The sequence below is a fragment of the Camelus ferus genome, chromosome 35 (genome assembly GCF_009834535.1).
Source record: "Camelus ferus isolate YT-003-E chromosome 35, BCGSAC_Cfer_1.0, whole genome shotgun sequence".
Taxonomy (NCBI): Eukaryota; Metazoa; Chordata; class Mammalia; order Artiodactyla; family Camelidae; genus Camelus; species Camelus ferus.
In genome coordinates, this window is record NC_045730.1 from 21,996,532 (window position 1) to 22,016,465 (window position 19,934).

The following is a 19,934-nucleotide window of genomic DNA, read 5'->3' on the forward strand; positions in this document are numbered from 1 at the left end:
GTCGTTTCCTGCTGGGAGGCGGCCCCGCGCCGCCGAGTCTCCTCCCCCGCCCGTGAGAAGGAGGAGCCGCTGCCGCCGCCGCGCCCGAGCCCGGGAGGCCACGCCAGCCCTGGGGACAGGCCGAGCGGGAGCCGTGGAGCACAGGCCGAGCCGGGCGCGGGCCAGACGCCGCGGGAGAAGGTAGGCCCGGCGGGGCGGGCGGCGGGCTGGGCGCGCGGCCCGGCCGGGGCCTCGGGGGTGGGGTGGGGGCGTCGGGGCCCTGGCCGCGGCCGCGGGGCGGATTCCAGCCGTCCGGTTGGGGAGGAAGTCGGGCCGCGCCCGCTCCCGGCTTCGCTCCCGGACCCTCCAGGCAGGCCCGGGCGCGGAGACCGGGGGCGCAGAGGCCGGGGTCTCAGAGGGTGGGGGCGCAGAGGCCGGGAGCGTGGGGGCGGGGGCGCGGGGCTGGGGGCTAAGCCCTGGGACGTGGGGGCACGGAGGCCGAGGGCGCTCAGAGGCTGGGGACGTGGGGTCGGGGGCGCTCAGAGACCGGGGGCTCAGAGGCTGGGGGCGTGGAGGCGGGGGCGCAGAGACCGGGGCGTGGGGGGCGGGGGCGCTCAGAGACCGGGGGCTCAGAGGTTGGGGGCGTGGGGGCGGGGCACTCAGAGACCAGGGGCTTAGAGGCTGCGGGCGTGGAGGCGGGGGCGCAGAGACCGGGGCGTGGGGGTCGGGGGCGCTCAGAGACCGGGGGCTCAGAGGCTGGGGGCGTGGGGTCGGGGGCGCTCAGAGACCGGGGGCTCAGAGGCTGGGGGCGTTGGGGCGGGGCACTCAGAGACCAGGGGCTTAGAGGCTGCGGGCGTGGAGGCGGGGGCGCAGAGACCGGGGCGTGGGGGGCGGGGGCGCTCAGAGACCGGGGGCTCAGAGGCTGGGGGCGTGGGGGCGGGGGCGCGGGGTTGAGGGCTCAGCCCAGGACTTGGGGGCGCAGGGGCCGTGGATTCAGAGGCCGGGACCCGCAGCACGGACGCCAGCCGTGGGCGCGGCCTCGGGGGCCTCCGCGGGCCGGCGTCCGGGAAGCGGCCTCGGCCCGGGCTGCCCTCTGCGGGGTGGCGCGGGGTCGGTTTCTCATGGGGCCCCTCTCGCCTCATTCTGGGTATCCGCGCCGGCGGTGCCTCATTCATGCCGTACCTTAATGCTTCGTGGGTTGTATTTTTAAGATTGCCAGTGTTTAACGCCGAAATAACTTATTTCATCACGTGTGTGCTTGTAGTCAAAAACCTAGCGCTAGTTGGTATGATCACCAGTGAATTACACTTTTTAAGGTTCCTTTTCTTTGTAAAATGGGAACAATACTTCCAGTAATAATAAGTGTAATAGTTATTACAGTAACAACAGTTAGGTCTGAGCTTAGCTCTCCGCACTTGACCTGTGTTTTCTCATTTAATCCTGGAACCGATCCAGCGACGCGGGTGCTGTTTTTATCCCGGGGACGCTGAGGTGAGGACACTGAGGCACAGGAGTAGCTGGTGTGGGGAGAACCCATGGGGTTTAGCAGCCCGCGCATAAGTACAGTCCGTGAAAATCACATGGAAAATGGAAAACACTTGGCTTAGAGTAGATGATCTTTCCTTCTTGATATATTTAAAGGTTTTACAAAAAAATCTCAGCATGTGATGGATAACGTCATCAGTAAGGCTTCTTTGGGTCTGCGATCCACATAAATATTTAGGTGCGTAGAATTACTGGATTGTTTTTTGTTTTCATGGTTCAAAAATAACAGATGCTAAATGAATCTTGATTAGGCATTTTCAACTACATCCTACTACAGCGTTTTTAATAGGTTGTATAGTAGACTGCTTTAGGAAGTGTTCAGGAGTCTCGGTTGCAAGTTACCTGCTCTAGGTTTGAGGGTGTCAAGGCCCATGGAGGACAGGGCTCACTGAAGAGTCCCCCTGTAACGCTGTTGAGAGATATGGAAGGTAGGGGAGTATACATGTGTGGGTGGGGGGTGTGAACTCTATGTTCTGCCCAGTTCTGCCGTGAACCTGAAACTGCTCTAAAAAAATTAAGTCTATTAATTAAAAAAAAAAGAGTCCCCTGTAAAGTTCACACTTGAACATAATCTTAGTTCGTTGATTGATAGTAAGCGAGTGACCCAAGGTGATTAACTGATAAATAGAAAACACGTGAAACAAATCAGCATTGTGGTTACCGGCATTTGAAGAGAAAGCCATTTTACTTATACTAAAATTCAGTGTAAAATGGAAGATGTTATTAGAATGCTAGTTAAAAAGACGGGGGATGTGGTTAATACTTTACTTCTGTAAATAGAAAGCAGACGAACTCTTAAGTCATCTGTGCTGACTTCACAGACCTAAAATTTTAAGTTTTTGTAACATTGGTTCTTTAAAAGAATGTTAAGTTCTATATTAAGATTATTTTCTAATCCCCTCAACATTCTGCGTGTGGAGAGCACGGAATCAGCAGTATTGAAAATCACTGGATTTAAGGCTTCCTTCTCAACTTTGTGGTCAGTACAAATAAAATCTGCCCCAAGTCAGCATCACTGAATGAATTTATAGTCCTATTTTAGTGTCAGTAAATTCCTAACTCTGGGGACATCTGGTCACTTTATAAAATGGTGAAGATTAATCCATCAGTGGTTCTAGTTTTCATGGAATGCTTGCCACTTAGTATCTTTATTGTTTGGTTTCTTGCCAAATAAATTGTGGCCTACATCATTGGGGGTATTATAAGGGGTATTATAATAATATATCTTTAGAAAATCTGTATTTTAAAACGTTTTGTAAGTATGCTGGTTTGCTGTTAGCCACTCTGCTGGAGTGATGAGAGAAAATACCCAACTGGTAAAAAAAGTTTCAGAACTTTTGAGTTCTGAGACTTGACATTTCTTAACTTGTGACAAGCTGGATTTGTCTGAGGGGGTCCTGTGGACCGATTTCCTCACTTTGCGTGGAGAGTTAGGATCTGTCAGGTTGTGAGTAGAATCCTAGGGGATTGTGTTGTGCAAACGTGCAGGTAGGTATCTCTTGTGCTGGCAGGTCTGTTCTGACTGACTGTATATTGTGGGATTTCTGTGCTTCTGTATTGTTGCAGCGCTGGGAGTCTCAGGGTGGGGAGGATGCACTGACTGGGATAAGGGACCCTGAAGTGGTAGCGGTACCTCCAGCTGTAGAAAACGGAAAATATATTACAGTTTATATCTAGGTTAAAGGAGGTGCGGTCCATAGAACCCCCAGAACATTAGCAGCCTTAGGATGTGTCAGGCGATGGGTGAGAAAATGTGCTCTCTCAGGAGCTGTGTGTAAAAGGGGCTCAGCTATGCTTTGTAAATTTCTCATCCTTTTAAAGGTGGCTAATATGAGGCTTTTACAGAGTTAAGTTCTATTTGTAAAATAATATAATGTGGGTTTTTAGAAGTCAACTCCCTTAAACTTTGTTTTGGGTTTGTTGCTTTAGAAGGTAAGGTTAACTATATTTAGCAGTATGCTAAAGCATGTGTAAAATATATTATCTCATTTTGAATTATGTGTGTATGTGAAAAACTGCTTCAAATATACATGTTCCATATATGTATAAACACACATGCACATGTAAACTTATTACAGGGCTCATCTCGTACAGTCTCCAGGTTGCAGGGTCCTGGAGCCCTGGGATGGGTAAGGTAACTCACTGGAGAGTAGGAAGGAAATGCTAAACTTAATATTATAAATATATATTTTAATCTTATTACTTTAGGGTTTAAATTTTTATTATGATTTGTAATGTCTTAATACATTGCTGTAGAAGTGCATGCATTTTAGTTTATAAATACATATTTTGGGGTACATGTATTTTTTTTTTTTTTAATAATAAAAGTGAGTGATTAGAAAGCATTGGAGACCCTGGTAAGGGGATGACGTGGGTGGGGCTACAAGAACCACGAATGTGGGATGCAGGGCTGGTGAGTCTGAGGTAAGAGGAGAAAGGAGGTAAGAGGAGAAAGGAGCGAAGGGGCCCAGGTTCTGGCTAGGAGGTGGCCACAGTGGATGGTGCTTGTGGGCTCAGGGTGGGAGGGGAGCTAAGCTCAGCCTGGACAGCCTGGTTGGGCTCTGAGGGGTGGGCTCTTAGCCTGTATGAGCTGGCTGGCGCCGGAGGCTGCAGTTGAAAGGACCGCAGTGAGTGTGTGGAGTGAAAAGGGCGTGAGAGGCCAGGAGAAGGAATCCAGGAGAGCCCCCCCCCCCGTGTGTTTGCAATTCCGATTCCTTCACGTGACACCTTGGTGAGTGACCTGGGTATCTTTGAGTTTTACCTGTGATGAGTGTGCTTGGGGTGCAGAGCAATGCTTCTTAGAGAAGTCGTGTGAAGCAGTAAAGGGTTCTTGACTGGAGAGCCCTGGGTTCATGCAGGCTGTGCCCAGGTTTCTCTGTGACTTGGTTTGTGTGTCTGCACCATGGGGGGTCTCCTGGTTTCTTCCTGTCCCTGGCGAGCTGCTGTGTGACCTGGCACCGCAGAAGACGGCGCTTCTTGCTCTCTGTCACCATCGGCACCCCGGGGGGCGGTGCTGTGCCAGGTCACTGCTTCCAGAGAGCCTGCCGGTGCCCAGCAGCCCCATGTGCCACGGATGGCTCGGGTCGGGATGCAGCTCTGTCGTCCCTTGCGTTTGAATCCATCCGTGCTCTGAGTGCGGGTCACAGGGCGGTGCGGTGCTGGGGCTGTTGTGGGCCCGGAAGCTGCCTGGGGCCTTGCTGTCTAGTTGGGACAAGTTGGGTTCAGTCCAGGGAACCACAACAAATACCGCAGAATGTTCTACACAGCATACCATCCCAGATAGCATTCTCCAGTAGATTTTGAGAAAAAGATCTGCATTGGCTTGAATGGGTTGGGAAGGCTTGTGGAGGAGCTTGGAACAGCGTGAGCAAAGGGCTGGATGGCAGGTGTGACATGACCAAAGGACAGCATGGTTATGGTTAGAAGGCTGGATCCAGTCTAGCTTCGCAAATGAATACTGTTTGTCTACTCTGATACACGATTGTACGTATATAAAATACATACGCATTTATGTTATACATATAAATAAGACGAAGGATGTACAAAGTGAAGGCCTGGACCCTGACCCTCCAGCTCCAGTCTGGTGTGGTTCACAGCATGAACACAATTATAACAAATTTGAGGTAAAACAACACTGGATTACTGAGCATCACTGAAGGTCTGACGCTTACTGTGCTGGACACTCTTAGGATTATGTTTGGGGACCACAGAGAAAGGAGTAGTTAATTCTTCTTGTGGTTGAAGAGGTGAAGAGCCAGTGAAGGCCAAAAAAATGTCAGGTAGGTAAAGGAAAAATTAGTATTTAATTTTGTTCTAGGGAATATTGTTTCAGAGGAGTGATGAGGACAGTATTTATGTGAAAAATTTATTGGGAATATGCCATTTGAAGTTGAAGTCCTGTTTCAGTTTATAAATGTTTATGGAACGAATATGTAAATAATTTAAGCTGTCTTACTCTATGAAATTAGGAATAGCGGTTTATTAGCTCTCCAGTATTTGATAGTTTATGCATGATTTGTATTATGATTTCATTGCTTCTCAAAAGGAGGTGCTGGTGGGTCATATTTGATTATTGGAGGTGGAGATTGTAGTTTGAAAAAGTGCATGTAGTATTGAGTTTATATTAGGAAAACACAATGGGGGAATGGTTTTGTGACTACTGAGGAAGTGTGGGTTTAAAAAGATTGAGAGCTGTCGTGTGGTCACTCAGGCTCTTGTGTTTAGAAGTCAGTGAATGAGTTGAAGAGCAAGAAAAAATTCAGTAATCAAGTAGGCTGCCACCTATAAGTCACTGTAAAAATACTTGTTAAGAACTTGTATGTTTATGGTCATATTTTATCCTTGCAACTGTTCTAAGGTAGATAGTATTCCCAGCTTAGTGCTGAGTAAAATGAGAAATTGATTTCTCCCTGTATTTAGTGAGGTTTTATAACATTTACTTTATACATATATATATTTAAAATATACTCAACACTGGGCAGAGAAAAATACGGTCAAAATTTATTAAATTTTGATCATCAAGTGAGAATTTTGGAGTGATCTACCTAACAAGTGGGTAAAATTAGACAATTTGGGAACATAACAGTTCTCCATATCTGAAAATGTGTGGAACAAAAACAAATTCTTTCAAGTGCTTATTGAAATGGTTAATTAGGGATGGTTAACTTTTCCTGGAGCTCTTTTCAAAATAATCTTCATAAACTTGCTCCAAAGTGAAATTCTCAACCAAAATCGTTGCTAACTTACTCTTCTCTTGCCCTGACAGGGAAGGGCCAAGTCTGTAGACATAGACTAGTATAAAGGAGGAACAGCTCACCAGGCTGGCTTGAAAAATACCAGGTGCTTGGTAATGTCTTATCTTTTGAGTGGGAGGAGGAGGATCTGGGAAGAACTAAGTTCAGGCAACTTTTCAGGCTTGTTTTGCAGCAGCCCTCAGTATTATGACTTAATAGCTTTGTTTAAAGTGTTTGTTTTTTGCTTATATTTTAAGCCTCTCCTTTTGCAGCCTTTTAAGTTTATTTTGTGGCCTCTCACCTTTTTTTTTTTTTTTTTTGAGGTTCATGCTTAATTCATTTTTTTTCCATCCTCACAGAAAGGTTTTGGGAGGAGGTGGTGGTGGTACACCAGTTACCTGTTCATTGGCTCACCGTTGGCTGTTTCATGTTTCTTACTGCCTTGAAGTGTTTTGAATTCCGTGTGGTTTTTGTCAAGCTTTTGTCAACGTTTTGTCAACGTGCTCTTCTGTCACGTTGATTCTGTTCTGCATGGTTGTGTGTCATAGAGAGGATTTCAACTTAAATTTTCTTCCTTAGCTCTAGTTTTCCCTCTAGTTTTGTGGTCTTACTGCTTTTGATCGCTGTAAGATCTATTTGATACGTTCCAAATTCCTTGAAGAGCATAATGGCTTCATTCTTCTTTCAGAAAAGATCCTTCACTTTTTGTGCTGTGGACATTTTCCCTAGTTGTTGGGTTCTGAGCTCTCGCTTTCCGCCACTTCCAGCTTCTTGATCTTTGAAGCTTTTTATTTGCCAGCCTGCAGCCTGTCTTTCCCCTCACGCTCGGTGTGGGTGATGACAGTTGATCTTCCATGTTCTCATTTTCTTGGAGAAGGTGGGGAGAGTAGTCATTCAATGAGCTTTTGTCTGTTACTCTGTAATTTTACTCACATAACTAGCCCTGTTGTGAGCCATTCTCTGATTTCAGATTGTTTGGTAGCCTGTGACTTTGGAGCAGCCCACCCTTTGTTGTTGGACTAACTAGCCTCAGGCTGATAGTCCTTGGGTAAAAAGGGGTCAGTAGGGAGTTTTAGGAAGTTGGGTAGTTCAGGCTGCTGTGGGAATTATTTCTGTGGGTGGAAAGGGGCTTCAGATGAGACTAGGTGCATCTTTGCCTTGGAGCACTCTGCCTCTTCTCTTTCCTGTTCCCTCTTTTGTGTCCCCCTTCATCCTTTCTGCTCTGTTTTTGTTAATCATTAATTCTGGTTTATTATTTGGGCTGTAAACACCTCCATGGTCACCACCACACTCTTTCCTGCCAGATGGGGGTGGGGGAGGGTTGAATTGTCCTCTTCTTGTTGCTGCATTCACCCCCAGTGCTCACCCTCGAATTCGGTGGCCTTCACGTGTCAGGGCTTCAGAGTCCCTCCATTCACGCTGTCCCATCTGGTTGCTCTGCGGGGAGAAGCAGGGTGAGCTGCCCCTGAACTCTAGGCTTGCCGTGTGGCTCTGAGTTCTTTTCCTGGACCACATTGATTTGTACATACTAATCTGTTACTGGATTATTTAGTTTTTCCCTTTTAAAAGCAGATGCAGATACAGAAAGTAATGATGGTGGTACAGACTTGGGATGAATCCAACTTTATTATATTTCTAGGAGAGATTTATGATAAACCTCAATGTAGTTACCTGAGTCTTTCCCACCGTTTAGGTGAACAGGTTTAAAATGTTAGGACATAAAAATGGAAGCAGACTCTCTCTGGAAGACAGTATTTGTTGAGAACCCTTAACGTTTCTTTTTAGAAACCTGCTCATGCTGAAAGCTTGGGCTTTTGAATCATGCCTGGGTTCACGTCCCAGCTTTGTCATGTGTCTGTCTGGCACGTGGTAGAGATGCAACAAATATTTGTTGACTTAATTAGTTGTGTTGAATAAAAATATGCTCTTGTGCAAAGCTTTTATAGAAAGAAATCTGTTTTGGATGACTTCTTTTGGTGCTGTTCCCTTGTGGGCATAGTTGGCTTTTGATCACCTAATTTTAAAACTTGAAATAAATGTAACTCACCACATTTTTTTTCCCTTTTCCACATTATTTTAAAAGTAATTTTTCTCTAAAGTGTAATTGTTTAATTTCTGCAAATATTAGTACATATACAGTTTCTAAAGATACTGTCTGGAAATGTAAACAGAAATGTCACACACTGTTAAAAACAGTAATAAATAATAAGTATGTATTTTAGCAGTTTGAATAGCTCATAAAACTGCGTTTAACCTTGATGAATAAAGATGGGTTTACAGTGGAGATTGAAATAATTATGTGTAATTTTTGACAAGGGGAACAATTGCCCATATTTGGGGTTTTAAACACTAAAATGAGATTGGGGGAGATGTTTAAGATTATTAATTGTTCAAGGAATGAATTATGACTCTCTAGATAAGATTACATATAGTAAGAAATAATGTCTGAAATGCTTTTGTAGGAACGGACTGTAGCTGTGGATGTACTCATGAAATTAAACAATTAAAATAACTTGTTTGGCCTCGATTCAGTGTGAAGGACTAAGAAATAAACTCACAGAGCACTTTAAGTCCTTTCCACTTCTGTGCTCTGAGTCAGCTCTAACAGTAGAAGGATGTTCTTTTTTTTTTTTGTAAAACAGCGACTGAGCAGGCCTTCAAAAAGTTGTAGCTTAATGTAATGGCGCACAAAGTCAGGTCACAGCTTCTGGTTTCAGATGGTCTGGTTTCATTTACACCTGTGCGATTTTGGAGACGTCATTTACCCTTTCTGTGGTTTGGTTTTCTCATCTGTAAAACAAGATAATGTCATTCCGATAAAACAAGATAATGTCATTCCGAGTGTCATAGAGTTACTTAGAGGAGCTAGATTGCTGTTACTGTTTTTATTATTACTGTCATTATTGTATTCATTTGAAAGTGTTGAAATGAAAGGGGCTAACCTTTTGTTACAAATTACCTTAGATCAGCGAAACTCAATTCCTGTGTTACCTTATCCAGCCTCTCAGTGAGCAGGTGCCCTTGTTTTAAGTGTCCTTAGTGGCCTCAGTCCCTGTGTGAATCCGACTGGGACACAGCCTCGGAGGCAACTTCCTACTAGAAGATGTCTTTTCAGGGCAGTTTCCTCCTTTCTGTCAGCCTCTCCGAGGCTTGCTCCCTGATGACAGAAGCCACCTCAAGTCACTCTTCCGTGTTTCTGTGTGAGGTATGTTATCTTCCACCCTGACCCTTTTTTAAGGTGGTTTGTGTTACTAACATTCAGAAATGTTTTATCTAATGTAGCAAGGAAAACACAGGTTCTGCTGCTTTTATTATTTTACATATAAAGTGTTAGAAAGTAGGATAATCCTACTGAAATGTGGAACCTAGAATAATTACGCTTAACATAATGATTAGTATCTAATTAATGTAATAATTACCACCTGATTAAACCTTATTATACAGTATAGTAAGGTTTTGATACTGTAGCAAAATAGTGGAATGGTTATAAAAACCAACACCATGGTTTACAGTTGTGTGGTTCTGACCCTCACACCTCCTCCTTTTTTCCATGTCTTATGTTTCATCTGGAGCCAGTCCAGAGTCTTCTGGTTGTAATTATGATTGAGAAACAAACCATTCAAATGTAGTTAACTTCTCTATGCAGTCAGGGTGGCGCTGAGCTCCGGCTGTAAGTGTCCTGCCGACGACCACGGTGTCACCTCAGCACTCACGAGGTGCCAGATGCCCTTAAACGTTTCATATTTACAGCTCATTTAAACTTCACATAACCCCTATGCGGTAGGTACTACTGTGTCCATTTTAAAGATGAGGAAACTGAGGCACAGGTTAAGTAACTTGCCAGTGTCACTGACCTCCTAGGGGTTGATGGGGGGTGAGTCTAGGTGCCTGGCTGCGCAGCCCGCCGTGAGCTCTTGTGTGCTGGCGGTGGGCACAGCCCTCTACTCGCCCTCGTTAAGCTCACTGGTCTTATGGACACCTTAGACTGTCTCCAGTTATCCTTAGGGCCTTTATTAAATCCTAAGGTACCATACCAGGCACAGAGAACACGAAGCAGTGCCTTCTAGGAGATGACCGTTCACACAGTGGATCGTTGGTACACATGTGCAGCGGGCGGGCTGAGCTGCGCACGTCTTCAGTGCTCAGTCTTAGAACAAAGCTTGTATTTGTTGTAGCACATGTGTGTGTCTCTAGTGAACCACCAGCTTCAGGTCCCTCCCCAGGTTTTCCCATCGTTGGGGGTCTCGGGAGTTCACGCAGGCCGTCACCCTCACTCCCGGGGCCAGCAGTGTTCCTGCTCTTTCAGCTCCAGTGGCCCAAGCACCAGGCTAGAAACAGAAACTCTGCCCCCTCACTTGGTCCTGGCCTCCTCTGGTTCCTGCCGCTGCTGCGCAAAGCAGCAGGTCACTCTGGCCCACTGCATCTTCCTCCAGCGCTTCTGTCTTTCCAGTCCCTGGGGCTTCTCCAGCAAGTCCCTTGTCTGTCCGCAGGGCGAGGGGCCGGCAGCAGCCCTCAGGGCGGAGGCACGGGCATTCTTGGAATTGTGGGACCTGTGGGGACTGGAACTGATAACCCACTTCTCCATGCTGACCCTCCCCCGGACCCGCTTTCTGCAGCGTCTCTTGATACCTGAGGGGGTTGGTTCCTGGACCCCCAAAGAAACCCAGTCCACGATATTCTAGTCTCTATCATATGGTACAGTGTTTGCATAGAATGTCTGCAGTTCCTCACACATACTTTAAATCATCTCTGGGTGACTTACAATAGCTCCTAAATGTGACTACCTGTGCAGGGCAGATTCAAGTTTTGCTTTTTGAAGCTTCCTGGGAAGTTTTTTTAAAAATATATTTCCATCTGCAGTTGGTTGGAACTGCTGATGGAGCCCACTGGTACAGAGGGCCCCTGTGGACCCTTCTCGGAGCTTGTCAGTAAGACCCAGCCCCAGGCGGTTACCTACCCCGCTGTGGTGACCAGGTGCCCTGGTTCTGGCTTTTCCTCTCCTTGGCTCACTCTCCCCCGGGTCACCTTCGAAGAAGCTGCTTGCGCACACGCTCTTGTCTCGGGCTGTGCTTGGGGAATGAACCACAGCTAAGCCAGGGCCTGACACTGCCTCCTCCCCTGGACCTTTGACCCCAGCCTGCCTGTCTCTGGGTGGTAACCGCCCCTGCGTCCCAGCTCTCCCCACCTGGTCCATGCAGCCCCTGGCTCCCCCGTGCCTGGTCTCTAGGCCTTTGTCCTCTGTGTTTTATCAGCAGCGCCATGTCTGCCTCCTGCACTGGCTCTGTAAACTGGAGTTCATTCATCTATTTCTGGATTGGCGTCTGAGGACCTATGGGGGATAGTCTCAGTGATTTGAGTGTTTTTACAAGAATTTTTAAGAATTTGAGGCTTTTGTGCTAATAATTATAATAATAAACAACCAACACGTGAATTAACTGGTTGACCCCCGTGTAGCTGAGTCTGTCTACATTCTTTCAGTGGCTGTGTTGGTTTGTGTGTGAGAATGAGTTTTGGTTCATAATGTACAAGAATGTGGAGTGTGAGGCACTTTATATGCAGCTGAAGTTGGCTGCGGTATACTTAAGTGAATTGACAGGTGTTACACGAGGGTGGCTATGGTAACTGTTTGCTATTAAAGAGGGTCTGCATCTTAACTAAATCTGAGAAACTCTTCTTTCCTGGGCTTGTAAATAATGTACATGAAAAATGTCAAACAATTTAATGTATTTCTGCAAAAACTTTTGAGCACTGACTTTGTGCTAAGCATTTCTAGGACCTGTAACTGAATAAATAAGACACAAGAAGGCCCTGTGTTCTTGGCGCTCAGAACCTACTAGGGTAGACGCTTGTTAACAGGTGTTTCCAAGCAAGACGGGTGCTGGAAACGTGCCTGCATGGATCAGGGTGTCCGTTAGCTGCTGGGCCTCACTCAGCATCGCTCTGCAGTCCTGTTGCATCGTGCTGATTTTCGTCAGTCCCCTGCCCCTCTGCCCCTTTCTCCCAGCACTCGTCCTCGCTTCCTGTTTCAGCAAAAAACGTAAGCTGTCATGTGTGAACCCTCTCGGCTTCTTACCCCTGCTCGGGCTTAGAGCTGCTGCACCTCTGTTCAGGGTAATGGGCGTCTTCCCTCTGTCCCTCTTTGCCTGGAGGAGGCCCGGCTGCAGCAGTCTGTCTTCCTGTGTCTCCTGCTCCTCCAGTCTGCCTGCCGCGCCCCTCTCTTCCCCAGTGTTCTGTTCTTCCTGGTCTCATCCATCTTCATGATTTCATTGCTGTCTGTGTGATGACAACTCTCAGGTGTGTGTCCCTGAGTCTGAATCTTCCCCCGAGAGCCACTCCCAGGGGCCTTCCTACTTGGCGTCTTAGATACCCGCAAGCATTTCACGCTCCACGTTTCTAAGTCAGCATCAGTGTTCTCTGCCCTGACTACATCCCCTTCTGCAGTCTTGGTTTGGATGTGGTGATTACTTTCTGTCACCTCCTTACCCAAGCAGCCACCAGAGCCTCCTTGTCACGACTGTGGCGTCTTGTCCATTGTCACCCTGGAGCCTTGTCAGTAAACTTTGCGCCCATCCAGTGGCTCCTGTCTTGCCGTTCATCCTTTATCCCAGAATCTTCTGCCACGTGTATGGTGTCATCCTGCCTCCCTGTGCCATTTTCCCAGGCTCCTCGCTACATAATAGAACTTAAGGTTCTCTGTAACCTGACTGTGACCTCCTGCCTTGTGGGTCTTGGTTTCTGTCATTTCCAACTTACAACTAAGCCTCAGAAATACTTACGCCTTTTAAGACTCTTTTTGGCCTTTATGATATTTTAAGATTTTAACATTACTTGTACTCATTGTAGAACATCACAGGGATAAACTAATCACTGACCCCACCAGCCAGATTTAACTACAAATAACGTTTAAATATTTTTTTCTGGTTTTTTTTTTTTTTCCCTATAAAAATAGGAAGAGCAGGTCAATTCCAGCTTGGGGGAGGGAGGGGAGTCACCCAGTTGTAAATGTTTGGGAACAAGACTGGAGGGAGGGGCTCTGCGGCGCGGCCTGGCCCGCAGCCCTCTGCCTGGGCCTTGCCCTTTCTGGCCAGAACGCTGCCACCTCCGTGGAGCCTCTGACCCTCCAGGCAGAGCGCGGTGTCCTCGGCGCACTTTGTCCTTATCTTCATGGTGGAAGTCATCCCGTCGTGTTGTAGTTGTTCATGTGCTTGTCTCTGAACTGAAGGTTCTCTGAGACAGCGATGCTGCATCTGCAGGGAGGGCACAGAGCTGGCTGAGGGAAGCTTCCAGAGGCGGGGCCGCGTGGTCGGCCGGCACAGGGCAACAGGAGAGGACAGCCACGTGTTTCAGTGGTGTCTGGGGGCCGCTTTGTGTGACTTCTGTAAGGGGTAAGCTGAGTATCTCACTAGGTCCATGTTGTAGGCAGTCAAGAAATTGTTGAAGGAAGGATGAATGAATGAAAGTGTGCAGAGGGGTGAGAGAAGGCTTCGGAAGTTTTCTTTCGCAAGAGCAGTTTGACAGGTGTGGTGGGAAGTGGGTTACATGAGTGGAGGGGAAAGTCAGAGGTCACGGGATGGAGACCAGTGTGAGACCACCTGTTTCTAGACCTTTGACCATAAGGAAGACAGCGTGTAGGGTAGGCCCGGCCTCTCCTAAGGAACTGTTCTGTGCGGAGGCTCTTGCTGGGAGATGCCTCAGGGCGCCTTCCCCAGCACAAGGGTCCCGCAAGGACAGGCCCCATGCTCAGGAGTGTGGTCTGCAGGCCTGGGGGTCCCCCAAGGGCGCTTGGACCAGCGCTGCCTTAGGACTTTCCGAAGTGTGGAGGCCTTGGTCCTGCCTCCTGGCACACGGGCAGGAGGGGATACCCGGTGCTGCCCAAGGCTGCTTCCTCCCGGTTGGCCGCCTGCTGGCCTCCTGGCCACTTCTGCCTGAGCCCCCCCCTCCCCCGCCTTCTCATGCCTTTTCTTTATCTTAATTGGCCTCTCGTTTCCGCGGGAAGGAAGCCTGCAGAAGCCTCTCACAGACGGGCCCGCGTCCCCACCCTTCAGCCGGTGCTGCCTGCTTCTGGGTCCGGCTGGGGCTCTTCAGAGGCAGGAGGGCCTCAGAAGGCGAGTCTTCAGCTTGTCAAGGTTTATAAAAGGAAAAGGACCATGGCGTTTAAAGTAATATTTAAAGCTACATGGCCTAAGAATGTTAGACGTTTTCTGTAATGGAACATCTTCCCCATAGTGGTGATTTTCTGAATTGTGTGATACTTTATGGTAAAGGTTTCCCAGCGCAGTTGAGTGGTCCTTAGAGTGGCCTGAGTCGGATCCTGAGGATGCACGTATCAGTCCATATATGGAACAAGTATTTGTTCTGTTCACTTTGTGTGGAAACTGCCCAGATGCTGTATTCATCACAGTCATGCGTTTCTTCCAGAGTCTTACTGTTCCAGGTCCTTTTAGTCATAGCTTTGGAATTGATAACATTATTTGAATTGCTTAGAATTGTAGTCTGCATGGGTTCATTGCACACTGGACCTCTTGGGCAGGCCTTAAAAGGTGAGCTGTCATGCATTTCACACTTCGGTGACCCTCGGCTTTGGTTGGGCTTTTGGATGCAGTCACAAGTGGTGTGTAAGCAAAACTACGCTTGTAGCACAACAGAACTGGCTGCTCTGAGCGCAGTTGCAGAGTGGATGACTGCAAGTTACTTGTATCGCTTTGCTCTGGGAAGCCAGCAGCAAATGCAAACTGCCTGTAGCAGCAGAAGAAACCAACTGTCTAGGGTGCTCAGAGTACACCTTTAAAGCACTCCCTCAGAGCTATGGGGCTGTATCCTGGGACGTAAGCCCTCCGAGATGGGAGATTTTAAAGGAAACACTTTTTTCTTATTAAAGGAAATTTACCAACAAAGAAAAAGATTCCACATGGTTACCCTGCCATAATTGTTTTTACTAAGAAACCAGAAGAATAAAAGAAATTAACTCTAACGATTAAGCCACAAATTAATCTACTGTCTTTATGTTATCCTTACGGTCTCTTTGGTTACTTTATATATACTGTTATTTTTACAAACCTGTCACTTTTAATGGGTTCTTTGCTTCGAGAATTATTCTATAAACCTTTGATGTGACTGCATTTCATTCTTAGGACCTGTAATGCGCCATCAGATTGATGCAGTTAGCCCTTTCCCTGTTACTGGAAATTTGGCATTTTTGCCTGATGTAAATGTGCTCGAGTTCCATACTGAACGTGTATGTGCATGTGCATGACCTTTTATACTTTTAATTATTTCCTTGGGATGAATTCCCAGTAGCTAGTTTACTGAGGCAGAGGGCAGAAACGTTCTTCATAGTTTTTGATATAGGTTGTTAAATTACCCCCCGCCCCATAATGCCAGTTTGCAGACTTCTCCCTGGTGTCTCTCAGCGGTTTGCACGAAGTTTTTGTTCTGTTAAGTTTTGTTGGGTTAAAATTTGCTTCCTAGTTTACCTTATATTGCTTTAATTTATATTTCTTTGATAAGTAACAGAGCTAACCTTTTGTTAGCTTTTTGGGGTTTTGGGGTGTGTGTTTGCTTTGCTTTGTTTTTCACTCTTGGGAAGGGGCAGCTGTTTCTGCATAACCGTCAGACTGGCTGCTAGTCCAGGAGCAGCAAGTGGCTAAGGGATGGGGTCAGAGACCTGTGCCGTGTCCGTCGTGACCAGCTCTGGTAAGGAGTGGATTAATGTCCTGAAAATCTTGATTCACAGAAATGATGTACCTAACGGTTGGAGTTTGGTATCCTCCTTAATACACAGAATCTTATTTAATTTTTTTTTAGAGATTCTAGAAGACAGTTAAGCCTCTTTTAAGTCTTCTTAGGCCCTTCCTCCCCCACTTTTGTGTAGTTTGTACATCTAGAAATTGTAGGGAATTGAACTGAATATTTTACTAGTTCCACAGATAGTTTCTGATTTTCTTGAAAGGAAAGAATTACAGGTTATCAAACTCAAAAATTGAGCTAGGGACTTGCGCAGGATGTTGGCCTTAGCCTTAGAGGAAACAAACTGTTGAAAGGCTGTGAGCAAGGGGGTGCCATGATCCAGGACTCTGACAGGTTCACTCTGACAGTGAGCATTGAGGTCACGGAGGCAGCTGGATGAGCCTGTTGGCCCCTGGGAGCCACAGAGATGGGAGATCCCCTGGGACAGAGCCTGGCAGCAGCAGCTTTTATGGTATAGGGATTCTTGACACTTGCTCTTTTTTTGAGCGCTCGTTAATTAAGTGTTACAGTGTATTTGATTTCGAGAAAAGCCAGAGTGGGTCCGAGGAGAGGGGTGATGGGTGTGGAGAAGGGTTGGAAGAGATGCCTTGAAGGGCGTTGCTTTTACCAAAGCAGAGGTAAGGGGAGGGTGACTGTGTGTGTGTAATGTGTTTTCTTATTTTTAATTTTTTTTTAAAATCTAACTTTGTACATTTTGTATTTCAGATGAATTTACAACTGATTTTCTGTATTGGACTGATCAGTTCAGTTTGCCTCGTATTTGGCCAAGCAGGTGAAAAAAGTTTCCTTGCTGTATTTTCATTTCAGTGCCTTGTATTACTTTTGACCAGTTAGATTCCTGGGAAAACCCAAATCAGGTTGTTCTGCTCCTTCTGAGAGCCCTACAGGGCCCCACCTCCCCCGGAGAGAGGGCAGGGCCCTCCAGTGCCTGCTGGGCCCTCCATCGGGCTCTGCCTACACCCCTAGGATGGCGCTGGGGCAGGGTGCAACCCAGGGAGCCTCAGGGCTGCAGTGTTGAGTGAGCGTGCAGGTGGCAGGCCTGCTGACCCCACGTGGACCCAGCCCTGGACAGGATGAATATGGACTTGTCAGGTATTTAACAAACTACAGTGAAGGTGTCGGGGAGGGGGATGTGGGGTGTGGTAGTGTGAGTGAAATGAAAAGAAACAATACTTGGCCCAGTTGTAAGAAAACTCGTGACAATTACAACCATCCAACATGAGAGATGCTGAAATTACGCCTTTGGGAAAAGGTTAAGTGTATGGATTAATGGCACCTGTCTTTGCTATAGAAGACGAGAAAGATAACTATGTCTTTTTATGGTTCTCTGCTGAGACGATCCAGAATTACCTCCCTGTGTGGGGGGATGGGGGGAGGTCTGAATCAGCTTAGTAACTAGGTTCACAGTATTCATATGTATTGAATTATTTGTCATTGTGATCGATTTGCCTCTATTTTCTCTCTTGAAACTTCAAGTAAAGTGGTCTCTTCTTTCTTTCTTCTGACAGATGAAAACAGATGTTTAAAAGCAAATGCCAAATCATGTGGAGAATGTATCCAGGCCGGGCCCAACTGTGGGTGGTGCACAAACGCAGTAAGTGGGCTCGCTCATGCCGCTTCACTTGCTCCTCAGTCACTGGTGTTGTCCAGAACTGTGTCCTTGAGGAGTGCCGGGTAGGACTTCCCGCTCAGATCAGCGTTCGTGGAAGGAGCGCTAGCTCTGTGCACAGCACCGCGTGGTGGTCTGGAGCACAGGGCCACTGGGCCCCTGGGGGATGCTGAGCGCTTGAGATACGGGTGCTCCAAGCTGAGAGTTGCTGTGAGCCTCCAATACACACCAGAGTGTGAAGACTTAGTGACTGGAAATCAACTAGACTTCAGTGTTTAAAGTATCAGTGATGCTGAACTGCTAATATTTTGTATATGATGTTAAAATTAATTTCACCTGTTCTTTTTTATTTTTTCTTAGTGTGGCTGCTAGACAGGTAAAGTACACACAGCTCTCGCCTGTGTGACACGCTTTATGTTTCTGTTGGACAGCTTCCCAAAACACTAGCTGTTTAATTTGACCGTTTTTGTCCCCTGTCCCACCCCCTTTTTTTTGATGGGAGAGGTATAAATTGATCTTCCTAATTGTGTTTTAATTAAACTAACATAGACTTGATGTGTGTTCTGGTCCGAGCCCCTTGGGGTTAGGGTATAAATTGTCTTCCGTGCACTGGTCATCATAGTACCTTCCGCAGAGCTCACTAAATGTTGAACTAATGCATGAAGGAATGAATGCTAAGTCAGAACTGGAGGTAAAGGGGAGTCATTTTGAGGATATTTAATCTATTCACAGTGAATAATGTCAGAAGGTCAAAGACTTACAGTTTGTTTTTACCCAGGCATTTGACCCCACATTCAAGTGCCTGTTTTGGGGGCATAGCTGGTCAAATAGCAGATACTTCGTGTGGTTTGACCCTACGAAAGACAGAACGGCAGGTTTTGTTTTGTTACTTCAAAATTTTCCTGATGGCACTTTCTGTTCCCCTAAAACGATGTTCTGGAGTTAAACTGCAGACAGTGGAGAACTCAGGGAGTTCTCTGAGTGTCTCAGGCGAGGCGGACTTAACTGGAACTCTTGATTTTCATGCCTGGAAAATGAGCATGTGACGCCTCTTTTTATCTGTGTTGTGACAAGAGTTGAATGAACTTAAAGCAGTTTCACCTAGAAGGTTCTAGATAAGTGGTACCTGCTCCAGCAGCAGTTCTAATTTCATGAGGGTTGTAGTTGATCTGGGTTTAGGGTTATCCTAGCCAAGCTGATCTTTCAGCAGTTTAGGCTGTGGTCTTCGTGGCATAATTCTTAAACTAGTGACGCTCTTTTGGGGTGTGTTTAGTGTTTACTTGAGTGCTGTGATCTTAGTTTTCTGGATTGGCTGATTTGTGGAAACGGGCAGTCCGCTGGGCCCCGGGCTCTGGTGGCGTTTGAGCTTAGATTGCACGTGATCGTGGTAGTGCTCTGACCCATGGGGCCCCCTCCCAGTCATTCTAATAAGTACAGAAAGGCTCTCATTCATTGAGTGTTGTTTCCCTTAAGAAATAACTGACCAGAACTGCTGTGTCCTTTGTATTTAGCCCCCTCACTTTATGCAGCACCGTGACACTGGTGGGTAATAAATAGCACATAAAACTGAACATAAAGTGACCCCAATAAAAGGCAGGCCCTCATTTGCCCAGTGTCTAGCTTAGAGAAGATTTTTTGGCCAACTGAATACAACATTTTTAGGGATATATGTGAAATGATCAAATGTCTTTTACAATAAGCACACATTTTTAAATAATACACACATTTACACATGTACGCTGCCATTGCCCCCCTCCCCATTTCATGAAAACCTTACTTAGAATCTTTATATACATCTTAACAGCGGTGTTTTTGCTTTCACTAAGGTACATCTTAGTCATTGGATAAAAATTTTTATTTCTGTCTAAGTTGTTTGAGGTGTAATGCATTTTGAAATCACTTCACTACTGGAAATTTTACCCTGTGCCAAAAGTACCATGTACAGACCACTCCATACCACTAAGACCTTATTTTATTTTTATAAAATTCACCCTATTTTATTTTTATAAAATTCACCCAAATATATTCTTGACTCTATCGTATAATCACTATTTTTTTTTTAAATAAATTCTAAAAGGCTTGTTTACAATAGTAGCCAATACCTAAATTTTTTTTCAAGCCTCAAAGAATGCTTACTAGATCTGCTAAATTTGTTGGTCTCCTTTTAGCAAAAGTTTTTAACTTTTCCCTAAACATTGAGTTGTTCAAAACTGAAGGAGTATGCTATATAATATGAGAGACTTCTAAGTATTATTCTAAGGGAAATTTTGGAAAAAGGTATTTGTCAGATATTTGGTTATACGTATTTTTACTGGCTGTTA

General features: G+C 46.3%; 1 protein-coding gene across 4 annotated transcripts in view; it reads left to right on the forward strand.

Annotated features, from left to right (window-relative positions):
* The first annotated feature begins 15 nt into the window (after window positions 1-15).
* ITGB1 (integrin subunit beta 1) overlaps window positions 16-19,934 on the forward strand; it is a 39,005-nt gene continuing 19,086 nt past the window's right edge. For 2 of the 4 annotated variants that reach the window (XM_032473913.1, XM_032473914.1), the window contains exons 1-3: window positions 16-180; window positions 16,710-16,776; window positions 17,513-17,598. In XM_032473913.1, the coding sequence (XP_032329804.1) occupies window positions 16,710-16,776; window positions 17,513-17,598 (153 nt within the window). In that variant the 5' untranslated portion in view covers window positions 16-180. The remainder of the gene's footprint in view (window positions 181-16,709; window positions 16,777-17,512; window positions 17,599-19,934) is intronic. The other 2 variants (XM_032473915.1, XM_032473916.1) reach the window with 2 other exon arrangements.